This window comes from Psammomys obesus, unplaced genomic scaffold (genome assembly GCF_907164565.1).
Source record: "Psammomys obesus unplaced genomic scaffold, mPsaObe1.curated_primary_1811, whole genome shotgun sequence".
In the NCBI taxonomy this organism is placed as follows: domain Eukaryota; kingdom Metazoa; phylum Chordata; class Mammalia; order Rodentia; family Muridae; genus Psammomys; species Psammomys obesus.
In genome coordinates, this window is record NW_026591086.1 from 3,991,830 (window position 1) to 4,009,928 (window position 18,099).

Below are 18,099 nucleotides of genomic sequence, written 5' to 3' on the forward strand. Positions count from 1 at the left end.
AGATCCTTCCCTTCGCCAGGACTAAAGATGGCGCCGACAGGCCGGCGTTGTGACGCGACCCCACGTCCGCCGGAAGTGTCCGGAGGAGAGCCTGGAAGCCGGCTCACCCTCGCGTCCGTGGTTTCCCGAGCTTCGCGATTTGAGCAAGGGTCGCCACACTTCTGCCAGGATCATGGTGTTCTACTTCACCAGCTGCAGTGGTGAGTGACGCCGGGCCCTCTGGGGCCCTGCCCGCAGCTGCCTCCGAAGCCGCGATTCCCCTGCTGCCGCTGCCGCCGTGCTCGGACCTAGTCCTGAGGCGCATCATCCCGCGGGCGCCTCTCCCAGCGACGCCTTCGGGGTCCCCGCGTGGCCGTCCGCTGGGCTGCCTGGTCGTCCCCTGGTCAGGGCCTGGTGGGCGCGGTGGCAGTGCGTCCCCGCTTTTCTCACGCCGGGTAACTATTCCTGTCCGAAGCCTGGCAGAGCCGCCAACGCTTCCTGGACTTGGGCAGCGTGTGGGTTCCTGCATACCCTCCCCGTCGCAAGCCTTTGCCTTAGCATTCTGGCAGCACCCTGGAGTGATTCGTTGACCAATGAGACAGGTGCCAACAGCCGTCTCCTACGTCTCCTACGGGAAGAGTACCTTGCCCTTCTAAGGAGGGAGGGGTTGGAATGCCATGGAAAGCAATAGAATGTCAGTACAGCCCTTCACCGGGCAGAGTTGACTTTCCAGTTGACATGGTAATACTACCGAGTTGGTTTTGGAAGGTCAGAAAGTGTTGTTTTGGTTTCCAGGAAATGTTGTGTCGGTTTATTTTCTCTGCCCATACTGCCCCCATTTTGTCCAGAATCAAGCTCTAATTTTAAACTCTCACCCTGTTAAAATGGCTCTAACTTTTCCAAGACACCTTTGGAGACCTAGTTTCCACATCAAGATTATACTTTTTTTCCGGACCGGCTTAACATTCCTTTAGCACTGCTCTTATGTGACATTAAAAGCTGCCTGCTAGCGCTACAGGGGAGATTTCTTGACAGGCAGATTGTATTGTTTCCTTAGCATAGTAACTTAACTCATATAGTTGGCTGCTCTGTGTTGATTTTTTTCCCCCTTCTTGAGATAGTGAGGAGCTCAGGCTGGCTTCAAACATGAACCCTCCTGCCTGAAGCCTCTTTAATGTTGCCATTACTTTCTAGGTCCCCCAATCTGGAGTGATTGTTCAGTGTTTGCGTTTCATGGTACTTTTGTTTTTTTGTTTGTTTTGAGATAGGGTTTCTCAGTGTAGCATTTGCTTGTCCAGGATGAACTTTGTAGACCAGGCTGGCCTCAAACTCACGGTGTCTGCTGGAGTGCTGGATTACAGAGAGTGTCACCGAGCCCAGCTTTCATGGAGCCCTTTTAATTTGTTTATTTTCGAGACAGGATCTCATTATGCACCCCTTCTGGGCCTAGAACTCACCATGCAGATCAGGCTGGGTTTGAATTCACAGAGATCTGCCATCCTTTGCTCTGCCTCCCCAATGCTGGGATTCAGTGCATGCACACCTAACCTTTCATGATGCTTTAATTGAAGCATTATTTTTGTGGCGGCCCTCAGTGTGAAGGTGTTTGTAGTCATGCTATTTCTAAAAAAAATTTTTGTTGTAGGTGTTTTGCCTACATGCACATCTATACACTGCGTGTGTGCCTAGTGTCGAGGCCAGAAGTGGGTGATGGATCCCCTGGGACTGGAGTGACAAACAGTTGTTTGAGTTAGAGTGTTTGATTTCTAGTACCACATAAACTGAGTGTGTCGTACACCCCTGGAATGCCATGATTCAGGAGGCAGGGGCAGAACCTCCCTGGCCTGACCATCATTTAAAATGTATGGCCTCTTAATTTTTGTCTGGTTTTGGTTTTTTGAGTCAGGTAGACCAGGCTGGCTTTGAGCTGGCCTATGTAGCCAAGTATGGAGTGACCTCTTGACCTTTCTCTGTAGAGGAATTTTAATTCAGAATATGGCTGCTCTGGCAAAAGAGTACATCCAAAGACCTTCAAGGTCTGTGTATGATCAGGCTGGAATACAAACACACTTTTAATCCAGGAGACAGTGGCAAGCAGATCTTGAACTGTAGAATGATTAAGGAAAGATTTCTAAACAACAAAAGTGCCCATTACTTCACCTTAAGATTTGGATTTAGTTTGTCTGAGGTAGAATGAATGGTTAGAGTCAGTGTTTGGAGAGGTTGGAGAGCTGTTGTTCCCCTGAATAGAACAGGCCATCCACTATCATAGCACACTGAAATAAAAGTAATGCCAGCTAGATGAGGCTACACAAATTAAAAGGTGGCTGAGTTTAGGCACAAAATATACATATTCCTAATACTACAACATAATACACTTAGATAGGGTTTTTCTGTGTAGCCCTGGCTGCCCTGGAACTTCCTCTATAGACCGGGTTGGCTCCAAACTCAGAGATCCACCTGCCTCTGCCTCCTGAGTGCAGATACCGGTTTTTAAATGTTTGCAGTAGAGATTTTTCTGTTTGTGAAGGGGATAGCTGTTGCTGTTATCATTATCATTAAAGAAGACAAAAGTGTGGGACTGAGCTGGAAATTGCCATTAAACTTTATCCCTGAAGGGAAATAAAAAAATAAAAAGAGCTGTTTTCTTGAAAAGGAGGAAAGCACAGGATTTCTCTGTGTAGCCTGGCTGTCCTGGAACTCATTCTGTAAATCAGGCTGGCCTCAACTCAGAGAGATCTGCCTGCCTCTGCCTCCCAAATGCTGGGATTAAAGATGTATGCCACAACCACCCGGCATAAAACTTATTCTTGACGTGCAAGAGCAGGTGAGTAAGCCAGGTTTGCATCCCCACTAATTGTCTTTTGTTTTTGTTTTATTATAGTTAATTCATCTACTTACACTATTTACATGGGAAAGGATAAATATGAAAGTAAGTATACAAAAGCATTTGATTTTGAAGTTTCAAGCAGGTAAGTGTTATTCCTGTGGCCTGTTTGTTGGGTTTACGGTTTTTGTTACTAATTTCTTTAATTCCTTTTGAAAATTAGACTTGACCAACAATTATCCATATTTTTTAATATAGTGTTTTGATACATACACACATTGTGCTGTGATCTAATTGGAATCTGTAGCATATCTGCCACCTCAAACACCATTTCTTTGCAGTTAGAGCATTTAAAAGTGTCTTTTATCCACTTTGGCTGGTAGCTGTACTCTGTGACAGAATACTGGAAGTGCTCTTGGCTAATTACTGTTTTACCGGTGGACCAGCCTCTCCCATAGTGCCCCAGCTGCCGGGAGGCTCTGTTTCTGTGACATTTGACCCTCTGCTTCTCCTCTGCTGTCTTGTTCAACTGAGTCTGCCATGTAGCTTAGTTGTAGTATCTATGCCTTGTATGCCTGTAACCCCCCAGCATTATAGGGGATGGTGGAATTGAGAGCTTCATGAAAGTTGAACTCAAAAACTACAGCTAAGCTACATGCCCTACCCAGTTGGACACATTTTCCGCCTTTGAGACAAGTGTACTCTATAAGTCAGGCTGGCTTAGAAATATAGGAATCCTTCTGCCTTAGCCTCTGGAGTGCTGACCTTACCCATGTGAACCACTGTGACTAGCTCAAATTGATCTTCTTGGTGGTCAGGAGAGCACAGAATTTGCAGCACTGGTCCTCACAATGTGAAGATGAGAGGCAGAACCTTAGAAGGAGCTGGAGAGAAGGAGCATGAACACTTGTTAGCTGGTAGATAGAATTTCTGGAGCTTCTCTTTTTGTTTGTTTGTTTTTTTGTTTTTGTTTTGTTTTCAAGACAGGGTTTCTCTGTATAGCCTCAGCTATCCTGGACTTGCTCTATAAGGCTGGCCTCGAACTCTCAGAGATCTGCCTGCCCCTGCCTGGGAATTAAAGACCTGTGCTACCATTACCCATCTTACCCCCTGGGAGCTTCTTAAGCTCCCAGATACCACTCCCCACCTTGCTCCTCCGGGAACACTGTCACTGGGATGAGGTACCTTTGCCTCCGTATTCTCGGGAGCTGGCTGGTCACATTCAGTGTGTAAGCTTTTGGTACTCCTTGTGTGTTTTCTCCCCTGTTTCTTTCTAGAAGTATCAGTGTCTAGTCTAGGTGCAGTTTGATATTGACAGCAGTTAGAATTTGATAGATTATATTTCATTAGAAGAGGCATTTGTTCCATTCTTCAGTAAGAGATATTTGACAATAATGAAATAAACAAGACCAAAAATAGTTGCTATAAAGCAGAGCTGGGAAGATAATGGCTGTGTCATTATGAAGAGAGAAACAACAAATAACAGCAAAATAAAAACAGTTTTCAATGTAATGAATTTATGGCATTGACTGAGATGTGACCTAATGGTAAGTCATCCATTCTATATTAATACTTGAGTTCTAGGCTAGAGGGATGGAGCAGAGGTTAAGGTTAAGGCTGTTCTTCCAAAGGTCCTGTCCTGAGTTCAATTCCCAGCAACCACATGGTGTTTTACAACCATCTATAGTGAGATCTGGTACCCTCTTCTGGTATGTAGGCACACATGCAGGAAGAATGCAGCCAAATAAATAAATAAATAAGTAAATCTTAAAAGAAAAAAAAAATCAACAACAAAACTACTTGAGGGGGCTGGAGAGATGGCACAGAGGTTAAAAGCACTGGCTGCTCTTCCAAAGGTCTTCCAAAGGTGACTAACAACCATCTATAATGAGATCTGCTGCCCTCTTTTGGTGTGCAGACATACATACAGGCAGAACACAGTATACATAATAAATAAATGTTTTTTTAAAAATGTGAGTTTTAGGTTTCTTCTTGTAGCCTATAATATCACTGATCATTTTCACTTATTCCCCAGTGTCCTCCTGCTATCATGGAGGAAAGGATGCTATCTCCCTGTTCTACATTAAACAGTAAGCCACCGCCACTAGATCCATAGTTACTTAGAGTGGGTATGAAAGCAGATCTGTTGCCAAAACTGTTTTCTTTCTCCTGTGTCAGAAGTGGAGCCCGAGACTGCAGCCACCAGGAAGCACTTAGAGCCAGGCTGTTCATGAGTGATGGCAGGTTTTGCACTGTATACTGGAGATAGAGGGGGGCAGGCAGGGCTTCACATGTTTCTTAAATGAAGGCCTGCCCTGTTCTGGTTCACGTGGGCAGTCTTGTGGTGGTTCTGGCATTCCTGCCTGTCTTCTTTTCCTTTTGTGGTTGTCTATGCTTTGTTGAGGGCTTTTGTGGTGGGTTGGAGGTAGGGGTCTCATTCCAGTGTGAGGAAGACTTTTGCTGTATTCAGGCATGCACACACACAAAAAAAAACATGTGTTGATTTTGTTGTGAACCTAAAACTGCTCTTTAATATGAAACGTTTTATAATGTGGACAAAATGCAGTCATTTCTAGCACATGCTGTAGACAAGATAGCGAATGTGGTTTGAGGCACTGACCTGAGAAATCTTCATATTTGTGGTAGAATTTATGCCTAGAGACACACACACCGATGCGTTTTCACAGGGGTGACTCTGGGATGTCTAGAGCCCTCTGGTATTTTGTGTCCTTGTGTGTATATAGAACATTTGGCCTTTGGGAAACTTTTGAGTTATGTGGACGTGTCAGTCCTCCAAGTTAGCCTCATAAGAAAGGGGGCTGCATTTTAAAGCCTTCTTGTGGGACTATTCATAGTACCTCCCACTTATTTCTAATAGCCTTGCTGTTTCCAAATAAGCACTCGATAGAACATTAATAGATTTTTAAGCTGTGCGTTTACCAAGGGCTGATAGGTCTGTTCTCTTCATAGCCAGCAGGTGGCCTCAGCCATACATAGAGCACTTAGAAATGTCTTACTGTTAATGTTTTCTTTTACTTTTCTGTTGTTTGCTCAGCTTCCCACTTATATAATAATTTCCTGGAGTCTTCCAGAAAACTCCTGCTGTCTGTTATTGCCAGCTGCTATTTCAAGCGCTGGATATATCTTAGCCAGTACTAAGTACATTTAAAATCATCACATAGGAGTCATATGTTTTCTTTGAAGTTCTGATTGGCACTTATCTGTCACATGTACAATTTGAAATATCAGATAATATATTTCATATAAAAAAAACAACAAAAAAAAAACACAAAAAAACCCAAAACCAAAACCAATCAGTTCCCCGCCCCTAGTAGCTCATTTCTCTTTTCCTTCCAAGACTCGAGTTCCACTCCCTACCTTCCAGAACAGTTCCTTTTCACTCTTTCACATCCTTCTTCTACTACTTAATCTCCAGGTATGGTTTTTATTTTCCTTTTGTATATATTTTGCCCATAACATCCTGAGGTAATAATTGAAGGTTGGTTGTTTTCTTTCATTGCTACATTCTAAGGTGGCGTCTTACAAGGTCTCACTAAGCTGGCCTTGATCTAGCTTTTTAGTAACGGCTACTCTCAAACTCACCGTCCTCCTGTCTTAGTTTCCCAAGTATGTGCAACCATACCCTGCTGAGTTTTTGAGGTTTCTCTCTGTCTGCCCATTTATAATAGCCCTGGCTGTCCTGGACTTGTTTTGTAGACCAGGCTGGCCTCAAACTCACAGAGATCCACCTGCTCTGCCTCCCAGAGGCAATTCTTTCTTTTCAAGTTTCCAGGTCTCCGTTAAGGAAGAAAAAAATATGAAGGGGTGCTTGTATTTTTTTTCCCCTTCCCAACATAAGAATCTTGGTAGATTTCCATTTAACAGTTTTCTTAATTTCTTTTCCCCTTCTTTGTATCTTTCTGTAGATGAAGATCTGATAAAATATGGATGGCCTGAAGATATTTGGTAAGTAGCAATTTCTCTTCTGCTTCACTTAGGTAGTCATTTAGATTTTAGGCTCAGCCATTCACCTGCCTCCCCTGATTAAAACCACATGTCTGTGCAGTGTTTTTGTCTATGGTGTTCCTGAGTAAATAGCTGCAGTTCTCCTCATTATCCCACCCCGTGACCCAAGAGAAGTGGGTGGTCTCCTGAGCCTCTCTCTTTTTCCATGTTCATTTCTACTGCTTATTCTGACCGCCGTATTCTCTCTACCGGAACCTAGTCTTACCGTGTGAGTGGGGTACGATTCTCCTGGAGGTAAGTTCTCAGACCTGTGTGCTTGGGTGTGATGGCAATAGCACACATTTTCCAAGCACCTAACTGCCAGGTCTGCGCTGGTTTTTGCTGGGTCAGCCCAGGATCTCACAGGCCCAGTCAGCTTCTAAATCTTCGATTCTCCCTTACCTTAGTGCACCATTCTTCTGCCTTCAGATCACTGCTCCCTGCTGCCTCCCACTCCAAGCCATTGCTTCAACTCTCTACAGACCTCTTTTTTTCTGGCTGTGGGCTCTCCACTCCCCTCCTTTCCCTAGAGTGCTGTGAGGTTAGATGGCCTCTTCACAAGAGCTGGTTCAGTTTCCAGTATGGTGTACGGCCTTGAGTATTTAACAGGGAAGTATTGTACAGAGAGTAACTTAAGCTCCAACGTTCAAGTGGCTCTGCATGGAGGCCCCCACATATTTGCAGGGGCCCCCCAAACGGTCTTTTGGCTTTCTACCTACCTGGTTATGAAGGACTCTAGTTCATGACTCCATTGGACATGTTCTATCATTCCAAAGTCTACACTGAGAAACAGGAGGTAGCAGAAATGTGAGGAATTTGAAAGGTTTCAAAAACCAAAAGCTATTCCAGCACAGTGTCCTAGCCTCTCAGCTCAAATGTACCATCAAGTTAGACACTGTTCAGGGCTCCTTTGCTCAGGTGGGCAGATTGTACTGCTGGGAAATTCGCCTTATGTCCTTTAGGAAGCCACCTGCTTTGTGAACAGGAGGTCATCGGTGCTGGCACACAAGAGTTCAATACTTGACTCACCTGCTGCCTTCCTAGAAACACACCTCCTGAACACTTCCTCACCACGACTAGTCCTTCTCCCCTTTGAGTTCTGTCACCCCCAGCTGAAGTAGTTCCTGCCGACGCCAGGCTCTCTGATGCCAGTGTCTGCACCTGGAAGGTAGTTAGTTACCAGTTGTACTTTCCCCTTTTATTTTTTTTCAGGGTAGAGTTTTACTCTGTTACAGGCTTTCCCAGAGCTCAGTGTGGAACCCGGGCTGCCTTTGAAAGCACAGAATTTCTTGTCCCAGCCTTACAAGTGCTAGAACTACAGTTGTCATGTTCACCTCTGCTATGCATTAGCCTACGCAGGTGAGGCATAGCTGCCTATACAGTAAGATAGTAAGATATATATATATATATATATCTTATAGTATATCATATATATTAAGATACACCTTGAAAGTCAGTTTACTGTAACTTTTAAATGTCTTTATTTGTTTTTAAAATTAAACAGTTAGAAAACAGATTTCTAAAGCCCACACTAGTAAATTGTAGCTTGGGTTTTTTGTTTGTTTTTTTAAGGCTGATATCTACAGGTACCTAGAGATCCTATTTGGCACCTTTAGTAGCCTAGAGGTTAATGACTAAAGTTCAGCACAGTTGACTTCTGTTTCCAGAAGTTACTTGAGAACTCCGGGGAGCTGGAGTAGACCCAAACCTTGGGGCCTGTTCTAGTTCATGTGCTATCAATCCTGACAATCTTCCAGGGAGTACCAACAGCAACTCTGAGCTCATCTGCATCCAACCTGGTGTTCTCTGATTCTGGTTTGGAGAATTTACCTGTTTTGGCATCTGAGTCTAGCCTGGTAAATCTTCTGAGGTTCTTTTAAGCAAGGAATTCCTAAAGGTTAAATGATATTAGGAAGAACTTAGTCTCTAAGTGAGGAGAAGAGAGATGCTGTGTCTTTGCTGCCTCCAGGCAGCCTAATGGGTAGTATTTTCACAGACCCCACTTAAGGAATTGAACCACTCCCTGTGCCTCTGCACCTCAGGTCATTGTTGCTTTTTTTTTTTTTTTGTTTATTGAAAATTCTAGACTTTGAATTGGGGAAGGCTCTCAGGATGAGCAGGGATGGGGACATAAGAGTCTAAGAGAGGATATAATTTAAATTTTGAGTGAGCATTTTTTAGGAAAACTGGAAACACCTTTTACAGGAAGTAGTTTGCTGTAAATTGTTTTCAGGGGTGGGTATTTCAAACCCTATACTTCTGTCTGTCTCTCTGCCTTTTTAGATATGTACCATTAAATGTAAGCCTGAAGATGGTATATACAAGCTGTGAAGAGACATCACGACCACAGCAACACTTAAAAAAGAATGCATTGAATTGGGGCCTTGCTTACAGTCTCAGAGGCTTAGTCCACTGTCATCATGGCGGGGAGCTTGGTGATACACATGACACTAGATCAGCAGCTGAGAGCTACATCTTGATCTGCAGGTAGTGGGCGGAGAGAGAACGAGAAAGACAGAGACTGCCTGGCATGGGTTTTTGAAACCTCAAAGCCCACCCCTAGTGGCATACTACTCCAACAAGGCCACACCTCCTAGTCCTTTCAGAGAGTTTCACTCCCCAGTGACTATATGAGCCTATGGGGGCCATTCTTATTCAAACCACCACTCTAGCCATGGTACTCCCATGTGTGCTTTGATTACTTAGGTATGAATTCAGTAGTGTATATTGAATTATTTTGATATTTTTATTGGCAGCATTTCATATAGAAGACCTTGAAGAAAAAGCAGAATTTAATAGAGCTACTATTGCTATGTAGGAAAGGGCTGTTATTAATAAAGAGCTGTCACTAAACAAGTAGAAGTCAGAATGGCAGGTGTGCCTTTTAAGTTGAGATCAGTTTGTAGCATAATATTTTTCTTAAGGTTCTAAAGGGAGAATGAGATGTATAAAATTTCTAGATTTGTAAAAGATAAAGATTTTTCTGGACAGAAAAATGCCCAGCTAAAGATGATAATTAGTATGAATTTTGCATGGGAATGCAAATGAGTAAATGAATAGCTTGGAAAAACATGAATCAAAAATGATGTAATGTTTATTTTTAGCTATCAGTAATGACTAAGAATAAGAGGCAACATAGATCTTTTGCCCAAAGTATGAATATTGTTCTGTGTCCAGAACAAATACCAAGATATTTGGTGTCTTTGAGGGCATTAGAAACAGCATGATCTTACCCTTCGAACTGAATCGTACTTGTTATATTCTGTACTGGGTGTGAGTGTATGGCCCTTTGAATACCTAAAGTAGATGTCAATAGCAAGACAATGCCTGGGGAAGTCAGCAATGATACTTCCTTAGGTTTCTGACATAGGGTTTTACTAAATAGTCCAGGCCGACCCTGAACTCATGATACACCTGCCTGCTGGGATCACAGACCTTTGCCACTATGCACAGTGTTGTAGTAAAAAAAAAAAAAAAAAAAAAAAAGGTTTTATTATTAGCCCTATGATTATCATAGCTGTATTATCTAACCTGCTATCACAAATAAAAGACATAGACATCTGTTAGATTTTATAACTGCCTCATTTACCTTGGGCAGGGCAGATATTCCTACCTATGTTGATCACCTCACCATCCATTTCCCAGCTCCTATCCAGTGCCACCCCCCTTAACCATCCTATCCATCTATAATCGACAGGAAGAGGGGAAGAAGGAGGACGCCACGATGGGTTAGATGGACCATGTGGGGCTGGGAGGAAGGACTCCAATGGCATGAAAAGGCCCAGATAAAGAATAAAAGCAAATATTTAAAAGATTCTGGAAAAAGATTTGGCTTCCCCAAACCTTGTTAGAAGCAGTGCCAGCTAAAGTTAACAGAGCCACAGTGTCAGTTATGTGTAACCTTGCTCATTGTTGGGTGCTTACATTCTAAGCCCATCACTGTGTGTTGCAAAGTGAATCAGCTTTATTTGGTGAATTATATAAATGAAAAGTGTTGCATTGGTTTTAAAAGATCACATTAAAGTACTGGGTAATGAGAACCCTGTCTTAGTTAGGGTTATTATTGCTGTAGTAAAACAATATGACCAAAAACAACTTGGGAAGAAAGAATTTCTTCCACTTACAGTTCCATATGACATTCATCATCAAAAGCAGTGAGGACAGGAACAGGAACCCAAGCAGGGCAAGAACCTGGAGGCAGGAGCTGATGCGGAGGCCATAGAGGGGTGCTGCTTACTGACTTGCTTCTCATGATGCGCAGCCTGCTTTCTTATAGAACCCAAGACTAGCAGCGCAGGGTGGCTCCACCCACAGAAGGCTGCCCCCCCATCAGTCAGTCACTAAGAAAATGCTTCAAAGCGTGCCTGCAGCCACATCTTACTGAGACACTTTCTTAATTGAGGTTCCCACCTCTCATGACTCTAGCTGAGTCAGGCTGACATAAAACTATCCAGTACAAACCCTAAAGAAAAGTGAATTTGAGAATTTATGTGAACTTAAGGCTGTGTCTCACTTTATTCCCAGCATTTGGGAGCCAGGGGCAGGAGGCTTTCTGCATTCAAGGCTAGTCTAGTCTACATAGCAAGTTCCAGGTCAGCCAGGGCTATGTAGTGAGGCCCTACTTCAAGAAAAAAAGGTGTGTGTGTATGGGGGGGAGTCTGTGGGGCATTCTGAATGATTTTTGGACAGTACTAGTGCCATATAGGCTATGTTCACCCAGGGATGTGTGTTGATGTCGTTGTCAGTGTGTGTGTGGTGGGGTTGGAGTTGGCAGAATTCTTAGTCTGATTCATTTAATGATGTAGCCTGCTTAGTGAGCTACTTCCAAATCTGAACTTGATACTTGGCATTGATAGTTTCACCATCACTTGAAACTTGGAATGGGGGAGGCACCTCTTCTTCAGGCTGCAGGCCTGCAAAGCTCCCAGGTTGGCCATAGTGGAGTTTCACTGATTTCTTCCATCCATTCTCATTTGGAATTATTTTTCCTGTTTTCTTCTTGACCTGAATTAGTCAAGGGCCAGGAAATCTCAGTTCTGCCACAAAGCCTTTAGTCACTGATAGCTTTTTGTCACTTGAAGCTTCAGTCTACCCAGGATGTTTCGTCTTTATTATCTGACTCATCTTGGTTCGTAGCCATGCACAGCTGCATAACTTTCAAGTTATCTTGTCTCTCCGGGTTGCTGGCCAGCTGTTTGGAGATGGTGACTGTCTTATGCTCTCTGTGGTGCCTCACATGTGATAAGTCCCAGGAATACTTTCTTGGAAGGAGGTGCTTTCAATGCAAGTGGCTGAGGACATGGTTGTCTTGTTCTTGCTAAAAGTGGTTTCCTTCTTTGTAGGTTTCACGTGGACAAACTCTCCTCGGCTCATGTATACCTTCGATTACAAAAGGTAACTGGACGTGAACATGGATTCATGACTTTTTCTTTAGCTTTGAACATCATATATTCTTTTTTTGTGTGGTTAAGTTGCTTAAATAATAAATGTGTTCAAAATTGTAAAGATTGTAAATGTCTTCCTCCTACCTAGAAAATTGTTCTGGAAAATTCTGAATGATTTCCCAGGTAGAAGGCCCCCCACCTTGTCTAGCCAGTTCAGTGTATCACCTGTCCTCTCTGCTTTCTCTCCCCTTCAGTTCAGTTGATGCTGGCATACAATTTCTAGTGGCTTCTTTTTCTCGGACTCTTTCAGTCCACTTACCTCACAGGGCACCTGTTCCTGGTTATCAGAGTGTCTTTGGATAGTCTAAAACAGCATGGTGGTAATAGGAACAAAGATTCCATGTGCCCTGGTTATACAGTGCTACTGTTTTGTTTGTTTGTTTTTTGTTTTTTTCCTAATCTGCCTTAATCAGTATTTTTGGTAGTTTTGTTTGCTTGTTTGAGGCAGGGTTTCTCTGTGTAGCCTTGGCTGTCCTGGACTCACTTTGTAGACCAGGCCAACCTCGAATTTACAGAGATCCGCCTGCCTCTGAGTGCTGGGATTACAGGTGTACAGCTCTTTATCAGTATTTTTGATAGTTAAAGGACATAGAATGTATGTTGTATGTATTACATTTAAAAAATGTATTTTGGACTTAAAAGATTTTAGAAAGTTACAAAGGTTATATGGCTTTTCCTGTTGCTAGTATCTCATGTTACATAGTAGATATCTCAAAACCAGCAGGCCAAACACACTACTGTCAACTAAATTCTAGACTTTATTTGAGCAGTTTTTCCATTAATGTTTCTTTTCCAGAAACCATTGTACATTCACTTGTTCTCCCTGCCCTGATGAAAATGTTCCTTGTTTTTTATAATCTTGATAGTTTACCTGGTGATCTTAGAGAATGTCATCAACTTATATGTGTCTTAGTTTTTTCTCATGACTATATAGAAGTTACAGGCTTGAGGGGAAGTAAAGCACAGAGGGGGAGTACCCTCTGGTGGCATGAGCCTGGCTGCCTGGCCAGGTCTATGACAGCCAATTTTTTCCACCATGGCACTGCACTCCCAGACTTGGTTATTACAAATGAAGTTGGGGTCCAGCTTCTACGCAGGCAGGGGTAAAATGTAGTTCCACATTTTGGAGTAGGGTAATTGCGTTATTTAGGATTCATGCAGAATGGGACTTGTTTCTTTCCCTTTTTTTGTATCAGCAAGGGCTTGGGTTTATTGTATTCCTTGGGCCCTTGTGTATACCCTAGTGCTGTGTTCTGTTGTTTTTTATCTAGCTCTGGTGAAATCCTTTTCAGCTTGCCTCCTGTGCTCTGCTGACAGGTACTCAACCTCTTATTTATTTTAATTTAAATTTTATTATTAATAATAATAATTATTATTTAATTTTATTTTATGTGCATTAGTGTGAAGATTCCTTAGAACTGGCATAACAGACAGTTGTGAGCTGCTATATGGGTGCTGGGAATCGAACCTGGGTCCTTTGGAAGAGCAGACAGTGCTCTTAACCACTGGCCCATCTCTTTAGCCGGATTATTATTATTTTAATTTTGGTTTTGTTTTTGTTCTGAGACAAGAGTTTTATTTTGTAGTCCAGGATGGCCTCAAATTCAAAGAGGTCTTCCTGTCTCTGCCATCTTAGTGCTGGATTCAAAGGTGTGTGCCATTATACCTAGCCAAAAATTATTTGTAACAAAGTCTTGCTGTGTGGTCCTAGCTGGTCAGGAACCTGCTAGGTAGAGCAGGCTGCCTTTGAACTTGTGATCCTTCTGAATACTGGGATTACAAGGATACATGAGAGTAATTTATAGCAAGTAATTTATAGCATTCCGTAGTCTCTTGAACTATGAGACTTAAAGTATGAGCTGCAGGATGTGGCAGCATTCCTTGCCCTTAAGTTGTATGACAGCATGTGCGAGGTATGTGTTCAGAGCGAAGGCTGCAGTGAAGTCACTGCACATGACAGGAAGTAAAAGAGAAGTGTTTGTTTATGAATTAATTTGGGACCATCGTGTGTTTCAGAAGCCTTCTCAGCTGCCAGGCTGTGAGACTGCAGCTCATGCTTCAAGAAGCTGGAAACTCAAGGACAGTGGTGTAATGATTTTGATCTTCTGCTTGTGGTTTCCACTCAAAAAATATGGAAAGATCAGTTTAAGCTGTCGTTTCCCATTCTTTCTGAACATCTGTGACATATCTAGACTCTTTAATCTCAGCCTGCAGCAGAGGTATTCCTGGTGACTGCATTACTTTTTAGAGTCATGGTTTGCAAGCTTGTTACTTTGTTGTTTTCTTGTTTGTTATTTTGACTATGGCACAATTCATAGGAAAGCTTCCTTGTCAGAATTTAGATTGTGTGCAACTTTTCAGCATTATAAATCCTCATTAAGAAATGTTTCTGTGTTGGCCATGCCAGTCTTGAACCCTGGGGTTCAAAAGACCTTCCTACCTCAGCTCTCTGAGTAGGTGGGACTGGAGGCAGACATGCACCACTGCACACTGGAACTTGCCGTGTAGAACAGCCTGCACTCATGGCTCTACAGTACATAACTACCTACTTCCTCCTGCATAGAAGGGACCAGCTCTTCCCTTATTGGTCATTATGTGGGTTAAGAGCTGGCATGCCTGAAGCTTTGCAGAGTGGCCTCTGACGGGTACTGGGCACTGTGGATCTTGAGTTTTGAATCCAACCCAAACTGTGAAGATGCAAACTCTCAGCAGTGTTCGCTAAGAGACTTCGTCCATTTTGAAACCCATAGAAAAGTCACGGAGCCTTTTTTTTAGCTCACTAATGTGGGTGGCTCAAAGCAAGATTGTGACCTTTACATGTTTTGACACGTGAGCTCTTGCATTGCTGCTGCTGTTGCTACCTCCATTGGCTGCTTATCTTACAGTGAGCAGCACAGTAGGGGAAGAACATAAGAACCTGACTGTGGGGCCCTGGAAGGATGGTTCAGTGGTTAAGAGGACTGTCTGCTCTTCCAGATGTCCTGAGTGCAATTCCCAGCACCCAGATGGCAGCTCACAAGGATCTCTTCTGGGTTCTGATGCTCTTTTCTAGCATGCAGGTGTACATGCAGATAAAACACTCATCTACATTAAATAAATAAATAAATCTTAAAAAAAAAAAAAACCTCACCCTGATTATGGCTGGTGAGATGTTTGAGATCTTGAATTCTAAGGTGTCTTTCAAAGGAAGGTTTTAGGGACCTCAGCCAGGAAGACCTCTATGTCAGAATGGGTACCATTTCCCCCCAAGTTTTCCAGAAATGTACAAGGATGACAAAAACTGCCGAGACATAACTGCACTTCATGTATCCAACATGGCTTTTAAAATGTGTTAAGTACAGTTTTCTGCGTTAGTGTCTTCTCTTAGTTCAGGTAGCATTCTCTGGTGGGCATGGTAAATTTACTTCATCTTTCAGTGTTCTGTGATTCCCCCGAAGAGCCCCAGCTCGTTGTGAGCCTGTGTCCAGCAGGTAAGGCAGCAGATGTCCTGGGAGTGCTCCAGTGACCATCAGTAACAAAAGAGGGTTATTTGCCTTGTTTTCTGTTATAGGGAGAGAAGATAGAAGACATTCCAAAGGAGGTTCTGATGGACTGTGCCCAACTTGTGAAGGCCAACAGCATTCAAGGTCAGATTTCCTAGAGGCGCTTTCTGAATCAGCATGCTCCTTTTCTGTCTGGAATGAAGCCAGCTGAGCAAGCACGCTGTTGACTTCGGCATGAGCCTGGGGACAGCAGAAGACCGGTTTGAGGAGGTGGCCATTTTGTGGCTTCTCGGAAAACTAAAAACTCATCTCCCACTCCTCTGAGTGTGACTGTCTGTTCTGAATCTTGGCTCTTTTGACTCTTTCCATTTCCTTGAACAGGAGGTCATCTAGCTTTGCCTACGACTTTTGGTAACAGGGCAATATTGATAGCTGGGAGATGTGTCTCATGGCTTTGTCGTTAACAGTGGTGTCTGTTACCATCATTTGTCAATAGATTTTAAAACTAGAGGGCTTTGTTGCAGTTTCCTTTTTAAAAAATTTTTTAAATATAATTTTATGTTTATGGTTTTCTGTTTGCATGTATGTCTCTGTGCCATGTGTATGTCTGGTGCCCTTGGAGCCCAGAAAAATTTGTCAGATTCCCTGAAACTGAAGTTACAGACAAATGTGAGCCATCATGTGGGTGTTAGGAATTCAACCCAGATCTTCTAAGGTTTCAGTTTTTACTTCAGCAACTGAAGATCTAAGACATTCTAACTCTTCCCATAAAATAAAACGTCCTCACTTATAACAACCTGTTGATTATGGAGTTGAAACCTGGTGGCTCCAGAAAGCAAGTCTGAATCTTCTTTGTGTACATACCTGATTTGTTATTAGGTTGGATTTGTTATTAGGTTGGATTTGTTATTCTAAGAACCAAGAATATCTAAGGTTCTTTAACTGGTAAGCCATTTCTCCAGCCCCTTGTTTGGGTTTTTTGAACCAGGAGCGTTCTATGTAGCACAAGCTAATGTGGAACTCACTCTGTGGCTCAGGCTGGCTTCAAACTCACAATTCTATTTCAGCTTCCTGGATACTGGAAGTATAGGTGTGTTTAACTACACCAGGCTTAGAGCCAGAGTCTTTAAATCATGCTTTTTTTTAAATTTTTTTTTTCTTTCTCTTCCTTACTTTTTCCTTCATTTAATTTTGAGTCTTTTGACTCTGTTGTTCTCCTTACTAACTTACTCTTAGTTAGCCAGTCTGGGTGGTCCCTGAGTGTCATTATCTTCCAAAAGCTCTCTGAGTGAGTCCAATGTGCAGTGTGAGTTGGGAACAATCACCTTATGTGTTTTAGGCTGTGGTTAAAATACTGGGCCTGGGGCCTGCATAATTATATTACATAAGATTAAATCTATTCGAAAGGTCTAGAAGTGTGGTTACTAGGAAGGGGATTGGCAGTTATGGAGAGGGTTGAGAGGTGTAGGTCTAAATGATTGAGCTACTAGATGAGATTTTAGGGGTAGGATGTAGACCTAGATAGAGAGAGAGAACTGTTATAAATGAAATTGGAAGGTGATCCAGAGCAGACACAGCTGATAACAGGCACTGGAGTCTGAGATTACACGATGGGAACGTGGCAGCATTCCTGTAGACTGGTGTCTTCAGTCTCAACCCAGGCAGCCCTAATAACAAACTAGGTGTGTAGACAAAAGAAGCTTCAGACTTGCCTTTTGGAGCCACCAGGTTTCAACTCCATAATCAACAGGTTGTTATGAGTGAGAACATTTTCTTTTATGGGAAGAGTTAGAATGTCTTAGATTTTCAGTTGCTGAAGTAAAAATTGAAAGTAATGAGCTGTTTATTCTGCATGCCATCCTCTTCCATGCAGCCTTGTTCTCCCTTGCCCCTGGCTTGCAGGGGAGCCTGGGTTCAGAGAGCTGTAGACTCTTTATTCTAAATGTCCTTAGTTGATGAGCTCTAGAGAAAACGGGGGGGGGGGAAGAGTCGTGACACGGACTACTCCCCTTTCTTCCTCAGCCTTCCACAGTGATCGCTCACATAGCAGAAATGGAGCTAAGCCCCTTAATCAGTACCGAGGATGCTGCTGAGGACTGAAGAGAACTATGAAGTTGCAGAGGACACCCCAGTAGCAGTTCTGTAGTTATACAGTTCTGTTGAGAAGAGAGAGTGATTGTCACCTCTCAACTTGCCCTGCTGGTTGGGTATTGCTAGGCTGGGCCTCTGGAAATCCCAGGCTGTGGCTGGCTAGCCATAAGAATATAAGGAAACTCAGTTGGTCCTTTTCTCTAGAACATGATGAATTTGCATTCAAGATTCAGGAGTTCTTGGAAGTCTATGATGTTAGTCATGGATGGAC

At 43.0% G+C, this 18,099-nt stretch overlaps 1 protein-coding gene across 1 annotated transcript in view; it reads left to right on the forward strand.

Annotated features, from left to right (window-relative positions):
• Nucleotides 1–24: 24 nt before the first annotated feature.
• Ccdc25 (coiled-coil domain containing 25) overlaps nt 25–18,099 on the forward strand; it is a 30,469-nt gene continuing 12,394 nt past the window's right edge. The window contains exons 1-5 of the mRNA XM_055609625.1: nt 25–200; nt 2,864–2,911; nt 6,733–6,772; nt 12,154–12,205; nt 15,806–15,881. Of these exons, the coding sequence (XP_055465600.1) occupies nt 173–200; nt 2,864–2,911; nt 6,733–6,772; nt 12,154–12,205; nt 15,806–15,881 (244 nt within the window). The 5' untranslated portion in view covers nt 25–172. The remainder of the gene's footprint in view (nt 201–2,863; nt 2,912–6,732; nt 6,773–12,153; nt 12,206–15,805; nt 15,882–18,099) is intronic.